The following is a 20,952-nucleotide window of genomic DNA, read 5'->3' as shown; positions in this document are numbered from 1 at the left end:
CCATATTTAATTCAAAACCAAGCTCTGCCCTCCCCTACACCGCCCAGACCAAAAAATAAAAATAAAATGTATACTTCATATTTGCCTCCCCCCCAAGCGTTTTTCCATCTGTCCATGCCTGGATAACCCGACGGATTACTAGTCATTTAGGGGATATTGAGGATAAAGAGGTGTAATCACTATGGGAAGCAAGTTACTTTTTACATACTCCTTCAGCCCACCATTTATCCTCCATGTTAGGAGGAATTCTCAGAAATGTGCTAATTCTCTCCACCTTAGGGACTCCCAGCAACTTCGCTGGATATTGAGGACTTGATTTTTTTTTTTTTACAGAGAGAGAGAGAGAGAGAGAGACCCTTTTTTCCCCACCCTCTCATATTTTAATGTGATTTGGAACACTTTCTTTTGGTTGTGGAGTCTGACAAACTCCATAGGCATCTTTTACATTGTGTCACCCATCACCTTCAGTGACGCAAGGAAGACTTTCAGATTTCCCAAAGGTAAATACCTTCTCTGGGATAAACTACTGTTTCCCAGAGCAGTAAAGGGAAATTTAGGGTGCTGGAGGGGTTACTTAGTATCCACTTTGTCTAGCTTCTCATGTAACAATTATGTTACCCTTTACTCGATGAATGGCTGGTGGCAGTGGTGTGCATTTAACTACAGTGGTGTGCATTTAACTACAGTGGTGTGCATTTACAGTGGTGTGCATTTACCGCGGGCTGCATTTGCATTTGTCAAAAAGACCCCGGTCGTCTTTTTTTCACCATTTCTTCTTAGAAATGTCCTTCTTGAGATTTACCAGGTTTGGTCCCTTTGTTCGCTTTGTCGGAATTCACAAGTGAAGCCCGTCTCTGGCTCAAGGGTGTCTGGTGGTGGCAGGAAGTGAGGGAGGTGCCCGAAGCTTCCTGTGCTTGGTCTCCTAGTACCAAATGCACTCTATAGTGATTGGCCAGCTGACTGTCCGGCAAGGACAGCTACCCTGCTGGGTGACCGACAGCTAGGCTAGAATGAATGGGAGAAACCTGAATAAAAGGTGAGGCTTTCAGCTTGGAAGACAGTCCACCACTGGACGAAGGAACCGAAGAAGAACTTTAAGAGGACGGCTGCTGCAACTCCTGGACCATTGATATGCCCGGTGAAGCCCTGCTGCTGTGCTGAAACTCCAAATTCGTATCACCAGAGAAGCCCCTGCATGGAAGACTTCTCCCTTTTAGTTGGTGGGCCCAATCAACTCCAAAGTAAGCCACCTCAACATTCTTGGAGCTGGTTGCATTGCCACAGAGTTGCTGCTGGAAACCAAAACGCCAGGGAGAGTAACACCAGATTGTGCGCATTGCTTTTAAGTTGGCCAAGAGCTGCAGAAAGATCCTCCGGACTCCCAGGAAGCAGGACAGACCAAGCCAGAGCCCCAACAGAGTACAGATCCCAGAAGCAAGGAAAGTCCATCTCAACAGCCAGAAACTGCGGTGTTGCCATTTGCGGTAGTCGCGAGAAGCTGAAACACTGAAGTGCCACTTGTTTGAAGATTGCCGGTTGCGAGCAGTGACCGTCCCATTGCAGTGCAGGAGTCCTCCCTCTTGTCCCCACGACTGAGGCCCAGGAACAGTGATATCTGCAGAGCTGCACAGGAACAGGAGTCATCTGCTGCACTTTTTCTTCCATCCAAAGGTACTGTAAAGTCTGAGAGAACTTACCTCTTATTGTAGAGTTGCTTGCATCTTCTACTCACAAGCCTAAACAGCGTGTGGCCCTACATTGATTCTTCTTTTCTTCAAAGACTTCTAAAACATTGTGCAAAGACTTCTACTTAGAAGTGCTTAGAAGTGCAAAGACTTACCTACCAGAAGTGCTTCAGCTCACAGACTTTTGCTCATTGACTTTGGCTTAACCTGTTATACTGAATGACTGCTTAGGAGATCCAAAAGTATTTGCCTGCTTAAGAATATTTGTGGTCTCTCGTTTGTTCTATCACCTTTTCATTTTACCGAGTTCTAAGAGTATTCTAAATGCAACAGTAAGATATTAATGTCCCCAGCACCCTAATTATTGAAGTCACCTAAGGGTGTAGGTCATCCCAAAGGGTCTGTACTGATTTAGAAAATAAGTGTGTAGTTTTGAAGTATATGTGTGTTGCTTTTATATTGCTACCTTCTGCAGGTTTATTCTGACTGATAAATTAATAATTGTTCAAGAAACCTTGTGTGTAAGTGTTTAATTGAATAATTGTCACTGCGAATCTCCGTTTAACTCCCCTACAGCTCACATTGACCCCCTTTTGAGATCGGCATGGCTGTTCAACATGCTACCAACCTGTGTAGTATAGGTTGGGTTCATATTGCCAGGAGGTCAGGGTTGTTATTGTTGTAGTGCACCCAAAGGGTACTACATACAATCTGCCATACAATGCATACAATCTTGCCTAACACTCCAAACCTTTACCATAATCGGAAGTACAGTCACTTCTAAAAGGATGGTGTATATAGAACTACACTATTAAAAAAACTGCAGAGGCAGCTTGAATTAAGCAACTCCTTTTGAACTGTGTCCTTCTAGTAACGCAGAGGGCTTCAACCGCAACAGAAGGATGCTTTTGCTCTAGCGGCATGGGTATGGAGCCATGTAGAAGAGAAAACCTAATTTTGTATGCAATAGACAACCCATCATACTGTTAAAGAGTAATACGTAACACGTTCCCCTTTAACAGTGGCGGAAAGTAAGCCTACATGAAAACACCTACATCTCAGAAGCCCTGTTGGCAATCAATTGCCACCAGAAACAGTCAAAAGTCAAACTGAGCATGAAAGTAAAGGCTTGAAAGGAGAAGCCATTAAGAAAAACAAATGAACCAGATTCAGCTCAACTAGAAAAATCACATTTTGTTGGGAGAAAACCTGTACTAAGCCCTTCAAAAAATTAAAGTTACTCACCGTAATGACTAGAGTACTTAGTCCATAGTCCCTTTCTCTCCATCCTTGTGGGTGTCAAACCCAGCTCTGGGAGAGTACTGAAACCTTTCACAGCAAAAATGTGAGCTTCCCCTTTAAATTTAGTATAGCGCATGGGGGCTTGGGCGTGGGAACGCCACCGGCTGAGGACCCGCCCCACGGCGCCTCACCTCAGTACCATTTGAACAGCTTGGACGCTCAGATACCTGGCTACGCACATCAAACATTAGCCTTTGGTGGGTGGGACGTATGGAGGAAGAGGGACTAGGAGTACTCTAGTCACTTTAGCAACTAGAATTACTCATACATTCCTGTTGGCGATATCACCAACCAAGACTAGTGTGTGGAGCTGTGACAATGTGCCTCATATCTAGGACGAAGCAAAGAGTTTCTTCAGAACCGTCAGACCGAACTCTGCAGAGTAGCCCTATTAGGCCGGCTTGCTGAGGACATCCCAAGAATCAGGTCTCTAAAACGCAACTGCCCTGACCAAATGGGCATTGATCCCCTCATGAACTGGTTTGCCCATGGCCATATATGCCTCCTAAATGGCCTGAATAATACAATGAGTGATTGAAGCTTAAGAGCCAGAGTAGGAGGCCCCAAAAGTCAATGACTCAGACTTCCTGAAGAATAACATCCGAGAGAGGTAATACTTGAGGACCCTCTTGAGCTCCAAGGAAAGTAGGGCCCTCGCTGCCTGCGACTATGGTTTGGGGGAAGAAGACAGCAGGCAGATCGAATTAAATGAAATGGAGAGACCACCTTGGGCAACATTTTTGGATAAGTACGCAAGATGACCTGGTCTTGAAACGTGGAAAAGGTCTTGCACAAAGACCATGCCTGCAGCTCACCAACCATGTGCAGAGGTGAGAACTACCAATAAATCTGTCTTCAGTGTTACCAAGCAGATGTCCACAGAGGTCATCGGTTCGAAAGGCTTGCTCTGGAAAGGTGCAAGAAGCCCATAGAGGTGCCAGACCAGGTGCGGCCTATGCACCAGAGGAAAAAGCCTAGACAGTCCCTTAAGAGGGGGCAGGGGGGGTGTTAACCATCCGGTTGGCCGCCGAAAACGCATGCTATGGGAAATTCTTGTAAGCCCCAATGGCTGCCAAATAAATGCTGCAAGTATCCATCTGAACACCAGGATGAGCCGGGTGTGCTGAAAAGGCCAGTATGTCATCCAGAGTACAGGTGACAGGGTCCAGGCCCTTGTCACGAGCCCAATGGCAGAATCTAGTCAGTTTACTTTTATACGGGGACCGAGTCGAGGGCCTCCTGGCCTGCTCAATGATATCCCAGTAGTCATCTGAAAATTGAGCATGCTGAAGCCTCGGCTGGTCAGGAACCAGGCCGCCAGCGCCAGCTTGGCCGGGTCCGGATGTTCAACCACTGAGCATGCTGCGTCATGAATCCCCTGCTGGAGATTGGAAGGTGGGTGGGTCCCTAGGAGCACAACGGCAGCAGATCAGAAAACCAAGGTCTCGAAGGCCAATGAGGGGCCATCAGAATGAGGCTTTAACCCACCGAAGCCTGAAACTGGAAAACAGTCTGCTAGAGCAGAGTGGTGGGCGGAATCTCAACCCCTGCGGCCGTGCCAACAGGTCTGGAAGGAATCTACCAGAGACTCCACACCACAACTTGCCCAATAAGCAAACTTTGAATTCAGCGGGGATGCAGACTTATCCAAGTCTGCAAAGGTCCAACACTGGAACAGGGGCAACAAGGAGTGCGTGCAACTTCCCCTCTTAGATGTTGAACCCCAGGCAGATCAGCTTCTGCATTGCTGTCATCCCCGGGAGAAGGACTGCTGAAATCCAAACACACTCAGCGCCCAATCCTAGCCTAGATTGATAACACCTCCATGTGGGGTGGTGGGCGGGTGGTCCATGGGAGGGTCGGGAGGGGGGGGCATAAACCCTGCTTATTCAGGTAAAGGTAAAACATCAGAGTGGAGTTGTCCAGCTTGCCCAGAACAGACTTTTCCTTGATGAGGGGCAAAAATGCCTTGAAGGCCAAGCTAACTGCTCTGAGCTCGAGCAGATTGCTACATTGATCTGCAGGAGGGCTTCCACCCAGGCCCAAACTCCATGAATTGCATAGCCCTCCAGGGTAGCGTGCCCCCCCAGCCCGAAAGAGACGAGTCAGTCGTCACCACCAGTATAGGCTCTGGTCAAGTGAATGGGCCCCCCCCCCCGAATAAAACATTGCCATCCATTAGCCACCAGCGACATTGGGGCAGTGGTATTGGTATCTTGTCCGACCAAGACCCCTTCCTATCCAAAGTGGCCCCCAGGTGGAGCTTGAGGCACCTCATCTTGAGGCGAGCGTACCATGCCGACGTGGTCATGTTAGCCAGAAAGTGCCCTACCGCCTTGCGGAGGGACAGAAGGCTCTGTGTAGAAACGCACGCTGACCTGGAGTGTTCCAACGCACCCCTAGGAAGACAAGTTCCTGAGAGTAGCACACCTGTGCCTTCCTCTGGTTGAGGGAGAACCCCTAGCTGATAAAGTATATCTGCCAATCTCTGGCAGGCGTGAACCACCCTGCAGGTGACCCCCACCCACACCAGCCAGTCATCCTAACAAGGGTACAGGTGATGGCCCTCCAAACATAGGCAGCCCGCCACTGCGTTCATGAACTTTGTGAAGACCTGAAATGCTGAATTCAGGCAGAAGAGCAGTTATTGAAAGTGGTACAACATAATCGTGGCCGCAGAAACTTCTGATGAGGTTGGTAGATGGGTACATGCAGGTAGGCATCCTGATGTCCAGGGAAAACATCCAGTCCCCTGCACTCACACACTCATCTATGTGCGTGGGAGTAATCGTGAAGCATTCCAGTGGTAAAGACCGATTTAGATATGACCGGTCCAGGACAACCCTCAGGCAAGCCTGATTGTTCTTGGGTACTGCAAAAATCCTGGAATAGTACCCGGAGCCCCTGTCTACAAGAGGAACCGGGTCTATGACCTTCATCTCCAAGAGCGAAAAGACTTCCTGTAAAAGATTTGGGGACCCAATCTGACAAAGAGGATGGTAGAGGCACAGTAAGAGAAAGACCGAAGCCTGTGGAGACTATGGATAGGATCCACTGGTTGCTGAAAAGGCACTTCATGGTGTCCCAGAACAGAGTCAAACAGCCTCCCCTCCCCCCCAAAGGCTAGCTGTGTTTCCCAACCTAGGCGTCACTGCTGCTTGGCGGTGGGGCAGGGGCAGGGTAGTGGAAAAACCTGCAAAACGTCCTCCGGTTCCTCCTGTTGTCGTTGGGTGACCCAATCAGGCCTTTGTGTACCGCAGATGAAAACTGATTTAGAATACAATCAGGCCGCAGCCACCACTGAGGAATATAACACGGGTAGGAGGCAAGGCGGATTGGCTCCCCGACGGTCACCTAAACCTGCTGTCCAACTTCGTGTTCATCTGGCGTCTCCCAGACATTTCGCACTACCTGCAGAAAATGCTTCTGGAAGGGGATGCCAGGGCAGATTGCGGTGCGCTTCCCCACAGACCGGTAGCACTCCGAACTCCTGCGGGGGCAGGGGGGGCAGAAGGACGCCCCAACAACTCCACCAGGCACTGGAGGCAGTCATGAAAGGCCTTAACAGCCGACCCCCCCGCCCCCTTTTCACAGCCCGAGGGGAATCCGGGGCCTAGGACACAGGTGCAGGCAGGTTCCCCGTGAGTCCCTTAGACAGGTCCAATGGCTGTTGCGGGGGAGGCTTTGGTGTTAGGTGGAGGTTCAGAACAACCAGTACGGTCTGGTACGGAACCGGATGCACAATCGGTTGGGGGGCCGGAGCGGGAAGCGGTGGCTGCACAGGCACCAGGGGCACCTGTGCTGGGGCTTGCGGCACAGGGGGCGTTGGCAGAAGCACGTCCCTGTGGCGTCCCGGAGATGACCCCCATCCGAGGAGATCTCATGAGCCTGAGGAACCTTTCAAAAAACATGTCCTCACAGGCCGGAGGGGTGGTAGGCGATATTGACGGGGTAGCGGGCGGATGCTGGAGCCGTTGCATGCCCTGCCCATACGAGGAACCTGCCCTGCGCAAATGAAGGGTAGGCTATAGGCCACGTATCTGGTTGACATCAGTCCCACCTGGACACTCGATCCTTAACCGGCTCCCTTCCTTGGTGAGGTATCTGGCATGTGTCCCTACTGAACGGCACAGTGGGCAACTTGTCGAGCTGCCTTTCACATGCCTGTGTCGTGTTGCTTGGCTCATTGGGCCCAGCCTCGTCCAGGACTCGAGTGTGGATCATGAGGCCTACCCTGCTCTTCAGGCTGAGGCCTGGTAGGCGTTTCACACTCAGCGGATTTGCCGGTAGTATGGAGTATAGGCGCCCCCTCAGACATGTTGCTGGTACTAAGGCGTGGCCCCTTGGGTGAGAACCTTTCGGTTCATCAGCACTGTCACCGGGAGGATCCACTGACCCCCTTCAGCCAGTAGCTGAATTAGCCTTGGTACTCATGCAGTTATGTGAACCTGAGAGGTTCCTCCCGCGCGGGCGAGTCCTTGCAAAAGGAGTCTCCCTTGCATGGTACGCTGGAAAAGAGTGGCCTGGGCCTGGAACGATGATTGACGAAGACCTTCAGGTCCTCTGGAGGCGATCTCTGGAAGAGCTCCCTCCACCTGCTAGTCTCTTCTTCAGAGACCTCTAAGAGAGCGCGTTGTACGTGGTACAAGCTGCCAGCCGTGGTCAGGGCCAAGGCAACGTAGGCAGAGGGCGTGGGGTTCTGAAGTTGGAAAGAGTTGCAGGATGGACAGTTGCTGAACCCTGTTTAAGTCAATATGCGCCAAGAGGAGGCGGGGGAGCACGACGCCTGGGGACTGAGTACCTGAATGAGAAAAGACAAAAAGGCTCCTCACCCATAATTATGCTGCGTTTGCGAAGGCAATCTTCCCTTCCCAAGTACTTTGTCTCGGGGCAGAGAGCCCCTTCCACCACGTCCTTGACATAACTAGTAAAAGGATCCTTATGACCCTGTGGACAATCCGTACAGGGATTTCAATGATACGAATGCCCAAGATGTACCTGGGGAGGGGGAACTACCTCAACATTCAACACGACAGATGAATGGGACGAATACATCATCGAGAACCAGCAGAGGCGGGACTCCCCAGGGGCTCCGCACCACCAGATAATGTAACCCCTTTTCACATCAGGTGGCAGAGTTATTCAACCTACAGGTCCTCCTGTGAAGAGAAAAGTTATAAGATACTCACCGTAGTGACTAACATACTCTTATTGCTTAGTCCCCTATCCTCCATACTGTATGGGCGTCCCTTTCAAGGGACAGGAGACTGAACCTTTTTCACCTGAAAGCATGCGCTGCCCTGACTCTGCCCTCCGGCGCCACTCAGTCCCCATTGATGTGTCGACAATAGATTTAACATTGCCTAATGACATCAGTATTATTAGGGGGGATGTTTGTGGGACGTATGGAGGAAAGGGGACTATGGACTAAGAGTATGTTAGTCACTACGGTGAGCGACTTATAATTATTCTTACGTCCCGTCCCCTTTCCTCCATGCTGTATGGGCAATTACAACTGATTGTAGCCCCAGGGTGGAGAGGAGACCCTCCTTGAGCAAATAGGTTCCTGAGAACCGCCTGTCCGAAAGCGGCATCAGATTTAGAGCCGGCGTCCAAACAGTAATGCTTGCAGAAAGCCGAGGGAGAGGCCCAAGTGGCCACCGTGATTATGACTTGCCAAGGGACATGGCGTTGGAATGCGATGGCCGTTTGCTTGGCCCCGTTTGCATGGGCATGCATGTTGGCCGGGAGCGGCTTGTGCTGACCCTCATATGCCTTCTTGATGGCAGAGACCATCCAGCAGGATATGGAAGCCTTCGAGGCCCGATAGCCTGGCCTCGAGCCGCCGAACGTGACAAACAGTGCATCCGACTTGCGATAGTCCTTGGTCCTGTCCAGGTAGAATTTTAGGGCACCCCTGATGTCCAGGCAGTGCAGCACCCTCTGTACATCATCCTTGGCATCGGGAAAGAACATAGGAAAGACAATTTCCTCGTTCAAGTGAAATGCAGACAGAACCTTGGGCAGAAATGCTGGGTGCGTCCGCATGACTACCTTATCCTTGTGAAAGGTGGTGCAAGGTTCAGAGGCGACCAGTGCCTGAATCTCGCTGACTCTGCGAGCCAAGGTAAGACCGAATAGTAAGGCCGTCTTGATGGTGACCAACCTTAAGTCCACAGATGCCATGGGCTCGAATGAATTGTGTGCCAGGGCGCCCAATACTATATTAAGGGCCCACACAGGGTGCTGTCTCTTCGAGGCAGGTAGAGCCTAGCGAGACCCGTCAGATGTTTGACGATAGGGTTGGAGGAGGGAAAAAATGCCTGCCTCCGAGTTCCTGTAAGCCCAGATGGCTGCAAGGTATGTACATCGAAAAACACTCAGGGAACAGTTGAATTTTACTTCGTAGTTTAGCCTGAAGTGTTATTTTTGGGCATGTTTTTAACACACAAGAACACTTCGTGGGGTCCACTGTTTCAATGTGGGAACTATTTGTTATTCAGGTACCATTTAATGTGTGGCCTAAGAATATCTTCTCTTCTGGAGTAGCCTTCGTAACATATGCGGGCTGCTGTCCTTAGGAGTGGGGTGCACGGATCTTTTTCCCATTTGGGAGTATGGCTGGAAGTTAGTGTCTCTGTGGGGCTTGGGGCCCCATTTCAAAGAGGAACTGTTTCATAGGTCATGGGACCTTTTTTCCTACTCCCAAATGGGCAGATCTCCAGATTGGCCTGTGAGAGGCTAAAGTGACGAAGCGTTCCCTGCTCAGATTCCACGCTGTGAGGGCTAGTTTCCCTGGAGCAAGGTGGAGGATTCTGCCCCCCTGCTGTGCCAGAAGATGTGCTGGGCCAGTGGGAAGGTGTATAGGTGGCCCCTCCGAGAGACTGAGGAGCTCCGAGAAGCATGGCCTGGCCGGCCACCATGGTGCCATCAGAATGATGCTGAGTCAGTGAGACTACTTGATCCTGCAAATTACTCTATCAGAGAAGTGGGCGGAAAGGCGTAGGCTCTCATGCCAGTCCTGCCCTTGCCAGGATGCGAACTGGGGACACTTCTTGTTGGGCGGCCAGGTGGCAGAGACTCATGTGGGGGGAGACTCCACCTGCTGAAGATCTGAGAAACGAGGTTGTTTAGCTGCCACTCATTTGTCTGCTCTCAGCTTGCTGAGCCTGTCCGCCTCCAGGTTGGATACCACCGGGAGGTGGCCTGCCGAGCGCTAAATTTTGTTTTCCAAGAGGACAAGGCTGGTGCAGGCTCCCACAGGGTACTGCATTCAACCTTGCCTAACACCACCAAACACTCAGGTGCACCAAAATAGGGTGGCAGATTTGTGGTAGGATGTCAGGTCAAGCTAGTTTAAACCACACAAAAGGGATCAGGGCTGGGCCCAGAGAACCCATGTCAGTACCTTTGTGTTCCACAGTCATAGGGACAGCCAAAAACAAAGTGGCTACCATATTGGTACATTGGGCGACTAACATGTAAAAAGACGACTGCACCCAAGGGGAAGCCAAAAGTAAACGAAAACCATAATTAGCCTACTCCACTACACACGTGTATAGTTTTACCAGGGAATCACTGTGTGGCGATGGAGGGGGGGGGGGTCAAAAAGCAGCCCAGCCCAGTCAAATGGGCTAGCATAGGAGAGCACATGTAAAGGTGATGGGACTGGGGTAGAAGTCCCTCAGTTCACAAAAATAAAGATGCAAGAAAAGCAGGGGGGTAATGGAGGGGGGGACAAGCAAATATTTCAGGAGGCGGGGGGTTGGTCTTCTAAAATTAAAATTGCTTATGAGAAGTCCAAATCTGGAATTCTGTCTTAATGGCCATAAACCAACCCCTGCATCTAGTGTCTGTATAGTTAAGACGGGAGCCCCTCAGCCACCAAGCTCCGTCATGTTAGAGAACTAGATAACTGCATTCTACAGGACGCTTCAATGGATGCTGAAAGCAAGGCCATTAATGAAAGGTTTTGACATCAGGTGACAAGGTGAATGATAACCAACTGGTACAACCTGTCAAACGTGATAGCCCAAGAACCAATTGGACTGTCTTTGCGTATCATCGCAGCTAGGATAACAATGAGAGCATGTTCCTATATCTGTTTTGCAGTCTTGTTATCGGCACAAGATATAATTTGCCATGTTCAAAAGAATAAGTCAATATATTTTTAACATCGGAGTGTGGAAAATACTTAAAAGGTGCTTTGTTATTTAGAATCTTAATGCAAACTTTGTAAGAGGGAACTGCTCAGAACAGAGCCAGATAGCTTAAACCAATCAGTTTGCACAAGATTCGAGGCAACCTCACTCACGCAGCAGAGCAGAGAAAATCTCCCAAATCGCTCTTTACAGCATTAACCAACAAAGTCCCACTGGCATTACAGATTGGTGTCACCAACGATGAAGGATAGACAGCTACTTCAAACGAACACATGGGAAAATATAAACAGTTTCTTTAGAGAAATAGCTTTCAGAAGAGGTCTAGTACTCACCTGCATTTCTCACACTTAATGAGAAAGCCATCTTGCGAGAAGCTGCAGTGGCACCAGTTCGGGATGGGATTTCCTGCTGAAGAAGTGTCACTATCGCCAGAGTTCACGTCTCGTGGAGAGTGCCGGCCGTTCTGCACCACACGCGGGATTATGGCATGCACTGGGGGAGAGGCAGGAGGCGTCGGTGGAGGAGGAGCGCCATAATTGTGATCCTGTAAATACACACAGCTTTTTAGCTAGGCAATTCCGAAGGGTGTGGGGGAAGGGGGATGAACAGTTGTATGGGTGAACAAGCCTCGACATCCAGGGACAAAAGACAATCAATGTGGAAGGAAAAGTACACCTTTCGAAGCATTCTGACGGAGCAGTAATACGAAACATGAAGATTATTTTCTGCTTACAAGTTAGTTTTTCTTTCCTGGTTTGATACAGTACCGCCATGAAAAACCTATTGCTCGAGTTCCCCTACACCACCCAATGCGAAAAACCTGTCTTGCTATTTTTTTTAATTATGACCCATTTGCAACACAACCTTAAATTATGAGAAATCAAACAAACTAAGACTTCCTACTTCAGACGCAACTAGATAATTAATGGTATGGTGCACTGACAAACTATCTTCTCATAAGGACAACACCACATGTGCAGCAGTAGTGAGTAGTTCACTGCTGCTTGTGCCGAGCATTTGGGATTGAAACACTTGTGTATAAGCGCATTATAAATGCCATGTGATATCATTCAGGACTTAGTACCGGTGGCATTATGACAATTTACATCATGGAGGTGAATCGATCAAGGCAGCAGACAATCCAACTGCAAAAGAACTGTAGTGCAATAGTTGGTCGCACAGTGAGAAGTGGACGGCAGACATCTCATTAGAGCAGCGGCAGGTCTGCTGTGCACAACAGACCCTATTCTGCAGCAGCATACATGATGACCCCTGTGCAGGTGCCTCGCAGAGTATACTCACTGCATAGGGTAGACCTCTGTAGACATGGCTCTGGGTGACACCATAGCTGTGACTAATGAAGGCAGTCTTCCCGCTGACAGCTGGACTTGCTTCCACTGATTCTGGGCTGCAGAAAACACCAGAAGCAGAAGCTGTGAGCACATTATATAGAACAGACCAGCTCTTTTCAGATGAAACTGAACATACACGTATCACAGCCCAAGCTAAACAACCAGATCGTTCCCTGCACATGAAAGGACACAGCCTCTGCAGTCATGAGCAATGTTAAACTAGCTACATGATCACGTATCACAGACTTCTCTGGACAGACCAGACTAATTCCGACCAAAGTTGAAAAATTATAAGTTACTCACCGTGGTGAGTCCCCTTTTCCTCCATACTGTGTGAGTGTCCCTTCCTAGGGACGGGAGACAGAAACTTTATCACCAGAAAAACCACCTTCCTCTTTACATTTAGAGGCGCGAGGGGGTGCGGCCCTGGGAGCATGCGCTTCCCTGCCTCCGCCGACCGACGCCACTCAGGCCCCATTGACGCATCAACAATATTTATCATTGCCTAATGACACCCGTCTTATTAGGGGGGTGGGCGGGATTGTGGGACTTATGGAGGAAAGGGGACGAAGGACTTTATGTTAGTCACTACGGGGAGTAACTTCTAATTACTCTTACGTCCTGTCCCCTTTGCTCCATACTGTATGGGCGATTACAACTGAATGTAGCCCCAGGGTAATGCTTACAGAAAGCCAAAGGGGTTGCCCAGGTAGCTGTCCTGCTTATAACCTGCCACAGAACCTGCCTCTGGAAGGCGATGGTCGTGGCTTTGGCTCAGACCGCGTGAGCGTGCATGTTGGCTGCCAACTGCCCCTCATAGGCCTCCTTGATGGCCGCAACCATCCACCTTGCGAAGGAAGCCTTGGAGGCCTGATAACCGGGTCTGGAGACCCCAAAGGTGACAGAGTGCGTCCAACTTGAGGAAGCCCTTGGTCCTATCCAGATAGAATTTCAGAGCGTTTGACATCCAGACAGTTGAAGACTCCGAGCCTCGTCCTTGGAGTCCGTGAAGAAAGTAGGCAATACGATTTCCTCGTTCAGATGAAAAACGGAGGGTACTTTAGGTAGTAACGCCGGTTGAGTCTTTAGGACCACCTTGTCTCTGTGGAAAGGTGTATAGTTCGCTGAAGCCACCAGAGCCTGGATCTCGCCGACTCTGCGAGCGGATGCGAGTACTACCAGCAGCGCCGGCTTGATGGTGACCAGCCTGTCGTCCGCGGAGGCTATTGGCTTGAAAGGTTTGTGCAGCAAGGCGCCAAACACCACATTGATGTACCACACAGGGTGTAGCCTCTTGATGGGCAGGTAGAGCCTGGACAAGCCTGTCAGGTGTTTGACTATTAGGTTGAAGGAGAATACTACCTCCTCTGAATTACTGTAGGCCCCTATGGCTGCCAGATAGGTGGTTTTTCCAGGGCCCATTCCCACATGTTGAACGCTAGATCGCACAGTAGAGGGGACCCCCTCCCCCTCCCCGCTTGTTGACCTAGTACATGCTGGTGGAGTTGACGGTCTGGATCAGGACAGTCCTGCCTCAGATGAGTAAGGAAGGCCCTGAGACCTAGCCAGATGGCTTTGAGGTCCAGCCAGTTGATATGCGACTCCTGCCGGGTCCAGACTCCGTGGAAGCTGTGGTTGTCCAGAGTGGCTCTCCAGCCCTCTAGGGAGGAGTCCATAGTAATGGTGACCTGCAGAGCTGGCTGCCGGAATGGCCTGCCGGTCTGCAGATTGCAGTTCTTGGACCACCACGTATTCCAAGTGGAGAGAAGGCGGTATGCTGACCAGCTACGCTTGGGAGCCCTCCTCGGATTCCATTAGCCTGCAAAGTACAGCTGCACCCTCCTCATCCAGAGCCTCGTGTGTGACACGGCCAAGAGGACTGCTGCCATGATACCCACTAAGTGCTGGTACCACCAAGCCAAAGTCACTGTTGTGGTAAGGAAGGCCCCTCTTGATGGCCGTAATCTTAACCTCTGAGGGAACAGATTCTCGGAACTGGTATACCAGATGAGGCTCAGGAAGGTGAGAAACTACGTGGGCAGCAGCTGAGACTTGAGGTTGATGGTAACCCCTAGGTTGTGGAGTGAACTCAAGTGCGGAGGATGTGTGGAACACCACCTCCAGGGATCTTGCCGCGACGAGCCAGTCGTTCAGGTACAGGTAGACATGGTGGCCCAGAGGGCTGCCACTGCATTCAGGAGCCTAGTAAATACCCTGGAGGCTGAGTTGAGGCCAAAGGGTACCACCTTGTACTGGCAATGACATCATGATCCTGAAGCGTAGGAAGAAGCGATGGGGCTGACAAATCGAACATGTAGGTAGCGTCCTTCAGATCCAGGGAGCACATCCACTCTCCATGGTCTAGTATCTCTGCAACGAGTGCTGGCGTAACCATCTTGAAATTTTGAAGAGGGAGGAAGAGGTTGATGGTGGATGGTCCAAAGCAACTCAGGCCAGCCTGGCTGCTCTTTTGTATGGCAAAAATCCTGGAATAGAAGCCCAAGCCCCTCTGGGAGGCTGGTACTTCTTCCACTGTCCGGCGCTCGACGAGCGATCGGATCTCCGCCAACTGATTTGCCATCCCAATCTGGTGGAGTGAATAGTAGGAAGGAGGAGAGGGAGGTATAGGCAGGCGGTACTCTGGATACTACTGAGGATCCAAGTGTCCGCAAAGTTCTGATGCCAGAAATGCATTTGAGAGGCTAGCCTGCCCCCCACTGGAGACACATGGACCCGAAGAGACGCGTCATGTCTTTTTATTCTCGGAGGCTGCTGCTGAAGAGAGGGACTGGAAGAAGCCCTTGCTCCCCCCACCCCCTTTTTTTATTGCTTGCGCCGGTGTTAACTCGGCAAACAGTAGGTTGTCTCGTCCTCCGTTCCTGGAATCCCCAGAACCCACCCAACTCCCGCCCCTTGGGCGTGGCCTTCGTCAGGATCAAGATTACGCAGTTTGCGAGCTGTTCTTTTTATCTAATTCCTTGTCGGTGGTAGAGTGAAGAGGTCACTACCCTCGAATGGAAGGTCCAATATGCGATCCTGGACGTCGGGGGTTAAACTTAGAAGCACAAAGCCAGGCCGTCCTCATGTCCGTGGTGATGCATATGGCCCGGCCAAGAGGCATCAATGTGGGCCACTGTGGACTGCATGATGTCCTGCGCTCCCAGCCTGGATTCTCCTAGACCTGCCTTGAAGCGTGCCTGGCTCTGCACCCGAAGTACCGGAAGGAAGTCCATTTCCCGCCACCACCTCTGGTTAGCGGCTCCCAACACGGAATCCACATTGGTCAGATGCAGGTTCAGGGAGGCGTTAGAGTACAGTTTCTTCCCGCACACCTCCTAGATTTTATCCTCCTTGCCTAGCAGCGCCAAGGACGAAGTAGCAGAGGACAACTGAGGCTTAAGTGACGCTGCAGCGATCACCGAAGAATGCAGCTGGGGGTGCGTTGATAACAAGAGTGTAACCCCCTCCATCGTCTAGAATTGGCATTGAGGTGCCGATTGACAGGTTGGGCCAAGTGAGGCTTGAGCCACCCATTCTTGGCCAGAGCCACAACGTCCTTCGGCATACCAGTCCTGGTAGGGGGTTGCAGGGTGATGACTGCTGCCAGGACCCCCTCCTCGGGCTGCTCGACCTCTGGTTGAGGAAGACTCAAATATTCTGCCAAATCTGCAAGCCTGTCGTGGAAGGCCTTCGCTGACGACAGCATGTCAGGTTCCTCCTCCTCATCCGTGTCCAACAGGGTGTCCAGATGGTCCCGAGTGGGTGGTGGAGTACTGGGCGCCACGGGCTTAGGTGTGGAGACCAGAGCCGGAGGCTGATGTGGAACCGCCTGTACTGTGGGAGGTAGAGGTGCCAGAATCGACAGGGGCAGCGGGGACTGCGCTGAGGCCTGTGGTGCCAGATCCATGGGGGGTGAGGGGAGGGAGAAGGACTATGGGCGCCGATGGAGTGACCAGAGAGAACAAGTCCCTGACTGCATCCCTTAGGATGGCTCGCACCAGTTCCAAGAAACTTTTGAAGAACCTGTCTTCAGAGGCCGAAGAGGAGGCAGGAGATATTGACTGAGTGGCTGGGGACTGCAGGGAACATAGCACACTCCGTCTGGTTTGCAGGGGAAAGCTGCCCTGCGCTACTGATGAATACACTGCAGACCACATACCCGGTTGACACCGGGAAGGCGTCGCTCTTACGGGGTGTGATGGAAAATAACGGCCCCCCTTGGGCCTTGATCTCTGCTTGACTAACTTCTTCAGGTCCGCTGGAGGCGACGCTTCGAAGAGCTCCCTCCACCTAGCTAGCCTGTTCTTCAGTGCGCGTGAAGTCAGCGAGTCGCACGTGGTGCAACCTTCCCAGCCGTGGCCAGGGCCAAGACAGCGGAGGCAAAGAGTCGACATGCACCGGGGAGGAGCGCGACGGAGGACCAAGTACCTAGATGACACAAAAGACAAGAGAAGAATACGGGTAAGAGCGTGTGGAATTACATGGGAAGGCCAAACCCAGGAGCGCTGGTGAAATAGTCCCATTCCAGTCAACGCGGAAAAAGGGACTGAAGAGTAGCACCAGTGGGCAGAGACAGGGGAGCGCATGCTCCTCGGGCCGCAAACCTGCGCAACTCTAAATTTAAAGGGGGAAGAAGGTTTTTCTAGTGAAAAAGGTTCTGTCTCCTGTCCTTAGGAAGGAACGCCCATACAAAATGGAGGAAAGGGGACGGGAGAGTAATTCTGCACACACGGGTACAGTGCTAATGGGCATACAGCACACCGAATTGCCCATAGTAATTGGGGACGTTAGTGTTGGATTTGCTGGACTTAAAACTGAATACAGCAAGAAACGCAGAACAGTGGTAGGGTACATTAGGGGTAGGGCAGAATCCAGAAAGGAAGGAGCTGGCAGGAGTGTTCCTGTGATGGGGTAATTCAGAGGGGCTACCATAAACCAACTAAATCAAGACAAGCTGAGAGTGGGGTGAAGAATGCATGTTTTCCATCTCGGAATGTACGTGTGGACAAATCCCTGGGCAAGTTTAAGCTGGAACCTTACACTGGGTGGCACTGAAAGGCAGATTATCAAAGCACAAGTACGAGATCTTAGGAGCGCTGGCAAATGCGTATGAGGACATGTGTGCAAACCTGAATCGTGATGGATGGGAAATGTATTCAAAAGTTTTTCTAAAGGTGTGCAGTTTGCAACATGGCTGACCCTAAATATCTTATTCAGTGATACAAAATGAGGTGGTCCACAGTGAAACTATTTAACAGAGTGAAGAAAACGTGGAATGCTCCATCTACAAGGGAGGCGGGTAGGTTCCGCCAACCCCACCTGCGACAACTCCAGCACCAATGGCTTACAAAGAATGGTAATGTTTATGCAGGGTCTGGACCATCGTGGCCGGACTCGCCATACCCGGCTTTCAGTAATTTTCATTGCATTCATCACTGAGGCTAAACCAAAACACTATAATGAAAGAATTGTGAACGCACAATCTAACACTAGTGAGCCATTTAAAATCTTAGCTGAAATCAGCCTCCACCCACTAACAACATCATTAAGGATGATAAGTGGTGTCAGGGCATTCATGATGCCTTTCTATCCAAGATCGACTCTCACAAAGATAAAATCAAGAAAACCCTTAATGTAGCACCGACGCAAACCTCCACAGACTCCTTCCAATATAATTGAAAACACCATCCCTCAATTTATTTATTATTTTTTTTTTTTTTTACACACTACACCGAAGACGAAGTCTCCAAGGTCATACAAGACCTCAAAGCCACTTCTTGTCCTGCAGATGACTGTCCCACAAGAATTCTCAAGGAGTCCTCGGAAACATTGGTTCCATAGATTACCAAACTGGTAAATCTTTCCTTTGATGAGTGTCTGGTACCGGACCAGTTAAAATCGGCCTGGATTATACCGTTATTAAAAAAAGAAAACCTTGATCCAACCAACAACGACGACCACAGACCCATAACAAACATGCCGTTTATCCTCAAGACACTGACTGTATAAACTTGCCTACCTGCAATTACAGGCCCATGTTGAAAAACATAACATTTTGGGAGCCCGTCAGTTAGGTTATAGAGCTCGTCATGGGACAGAGACAGCTATGCTAGATCTTAAATCCACCTTAGCTAGCATAGCTAACAAAAATCAAGCCGCATTGCTCATGCTATTGGACCTCTCCGCAGCCTTCGACCGAGTTGATCACAGCTTACTGGTGTCAAGGCTAGGAGAGGTCGCCAATTGGTCCGAAATAGCATCTAGATGGATAGCCTCCTTTCTGGGTCCCAGAATGGTTAGGGTCTGTGCAGGCAATAATCAATCCTCCCCCATTTCTCAGATATGCCGTGTTCCCCAGGGCTCCTGCCTGTCGCCTTTGCTTTTTAATCTATACATCCGTCCCCGTCTAGACCCCCTAAGCAAATTAGGAGTGCAATACACAAACTACGCTAACGATACTCAGGTAGTTATACAGCTGAGTAGCTCTTATAGCAATGACGTTGAAACCATCAATAGAATATACAAAGCCATACAGGAGTGGATGGCCTGCAACTCCCTTGCTCTCAATGACAAAAAAAGAACTCATTGTGTCATCCAAAAATATTCAGACCAAACTTGATTCCAACTACGCCTGCTTCCCTATTGAGGATAATATCACCCTCCAAAAGAAAGTCAAGATCCTAGGAGTTGTTCTGGATGAAGAACTTTCCATGAAGTCCCACGTTTCCAGCATTAAGTCCAGCTGAGGTCTCATAAATAAGCAAATAGGAGACATTCGCCCATTCATCTCCGAAGAGAACTGTGCCCTCTTGTCCATGGCACTGATTAATTCTAGATTAGACTATTGTAATAGTCTCCTAGCTGGCACTACAGCCTCCAACATCCAATCACTACAAGTGGCTCAGAATAATGCTGTACGCAATATCTTCAATCTCGTCGCACACACAGCTCCACATTTAGTAAGAAACTTCACTGGCTTCCGGTCAAACATCATAACACACAAGGTGCTGACTACGACCCACAAATGCCTTTGTCTCAGCAGTCCGACATACTTGTCAGCCCGCATTAGTACCAAACCTAATGAGAGAAATCTTCGCTCATACACTGCAGTCGTCCTCAAACACCCCAAATTTAGGACAGCCAAATTTGAAGGCACCACTCTTGATGCTCAGGGCCCCCTTCTTTGGAATGCACTACCAGCCCGGATACGGCAGATCCAGAGCTATATTGTATTCAAACGCACCATAAAAACTCACTTTTTCAACCTGGAATAACTCATTGACTATACCCTCCTCTTCTGCCTTATGTGCCTGTTTGTTCTTGTCTTGTCTGTGTACAAAAATAAAAATAAATGGCCAGGGGTCCAGATCAAACGTGTCCGGCTCCAGTGGGACTTTTTCAAGGTCTTTACTCTTCCCTGCCCACAACCCACACTCGCCCAGTGCATCTGTAATTTTCCTTCAGTCTGTGCAGGTGTTACTACACAGCTTCGGACACACTGTCTCGAGTCCTGCGGCCAGAACTTCAGTGAGCCACTTGCTTTTACCATAACTCAGAGTGATCACTGAGAACCGACCAATTTCATTTGCGAGCACCCAGGTCCGGTGAGCTCTTCCCATAGCTCTACGGTCATGGGAGGGATCAATCAGGGCCTAGTGTTACTGGTACTAAACCAGGGGTCACCCGATACGGAGGCTAACCTAGATACCAGAGTGTTATCAGTGCTTCCATGCTAGGGGGTGAGGCTGCTCAGAGGTTCTCCCAGGATTCTTCCTGAGGCTCCCTCACTGACGTCTTCAAGGTTCCCTCACAAAGGGCTAAGCCTGTGGAAGTTCAGCCTCAAGAACTTGTGGTTTGTATTCCCAGGGTATCTAGATCTTCCGAGCCATGCTCTGGGCATAAGCCTGTTGTGATTTTGTTGACTCAGATGACGCTCCCATCAACCTGGTCATTAGCTCCCACATCTTCCCAATTTATGTGGACCTGTGAATGAAAAGGCCTTCTTGGCAGCCAATATCCATCAAATCCTGGTTCTGGCCTTATGGTTGTGTTGGCTCTTCATTTGTACACGTGAGGGTTGGGTGGGTATTTTAGCCACTACTCATCCTTTTACTTCTGCATGCAGAATCCAATTTGTCACAGTGTAGTTCCTGAAAGGGTCAGGTTACTACTATATGCAGTTTACAGTGCCTAAAATCAAACTAGGAGGGCCTGTGCACCATTTTGGTTTTTAGCAGACTACAATCTGCAGTTTCTCCTGAGAGAAAAATCAATATCACTCAGACAACCTCGGTATGCTCTTCAGCAGACAGGATCAGTGTGGTGTTTCCGAAAATGCCCACCTGAATCGCACACTTCTTTTCCGGGGTGGTGCTCATGTTTGGGCTGAACTCGGCATCCACAGTTTTTACCAAGAAGATGGCAGCGTTCGTACATTTCCATAATGGGCGT

The 20,952-nt window shown here is 50.1% G+C and overlaps 1 protein-coding gene across 5 annotated transcripts in view; it reads right to left on the bottom strand.

Moving 5' to 3' along the window:
- The window catches only part of SETD5 (SET domain containing 5), an 875,459-nt gene that overhangs the window by 476,274 nt on the left and 378,233 nt on the right, over positions 1 to 20,952 (bottom strand). For all 5 annotated transcript variants that reach the window (XM_069643234.1, XM_069643237.1, XM_069643236.1 and 2 more), the window contains exons 5-6: positions 12,452 to 12,557; positions 11,482 to 11,693 (exon numbers count right to left, since the gene is read on the bottom strand). In XM_069643234.1, the coding sequence (XP_069499335.1) occupies positions 11,482 to 11,693; positions 12,452 to 12,557 (318 nt within the window). The remainder of the gene's footprint in view (positions 1 to 11,481; positions 11,694 to 12,451; positions 12,558 to 20,952) is intronic.

This window comes from Ambystoma mexicanum, chromosome 2p (assembly GCF_040938575.1).
Source record: "Ambystoma mexicanum isolate Mex_15411 chromosome 2p, UKY_AmexF1_1, whole genome shotgun sequence".
In the NCBI taxonomy this organism is placed as follows: Eukaryota; Metazoa; Chordata; class Amphibia; order Caudata; family Ambystomatidae; genus Ambystoma; species Ambystoma mexicanum.
Note: the sequence above shows the minus strand (reverse complement) of the source record. Positions and strands in the feature narration are given on the sequence as shown.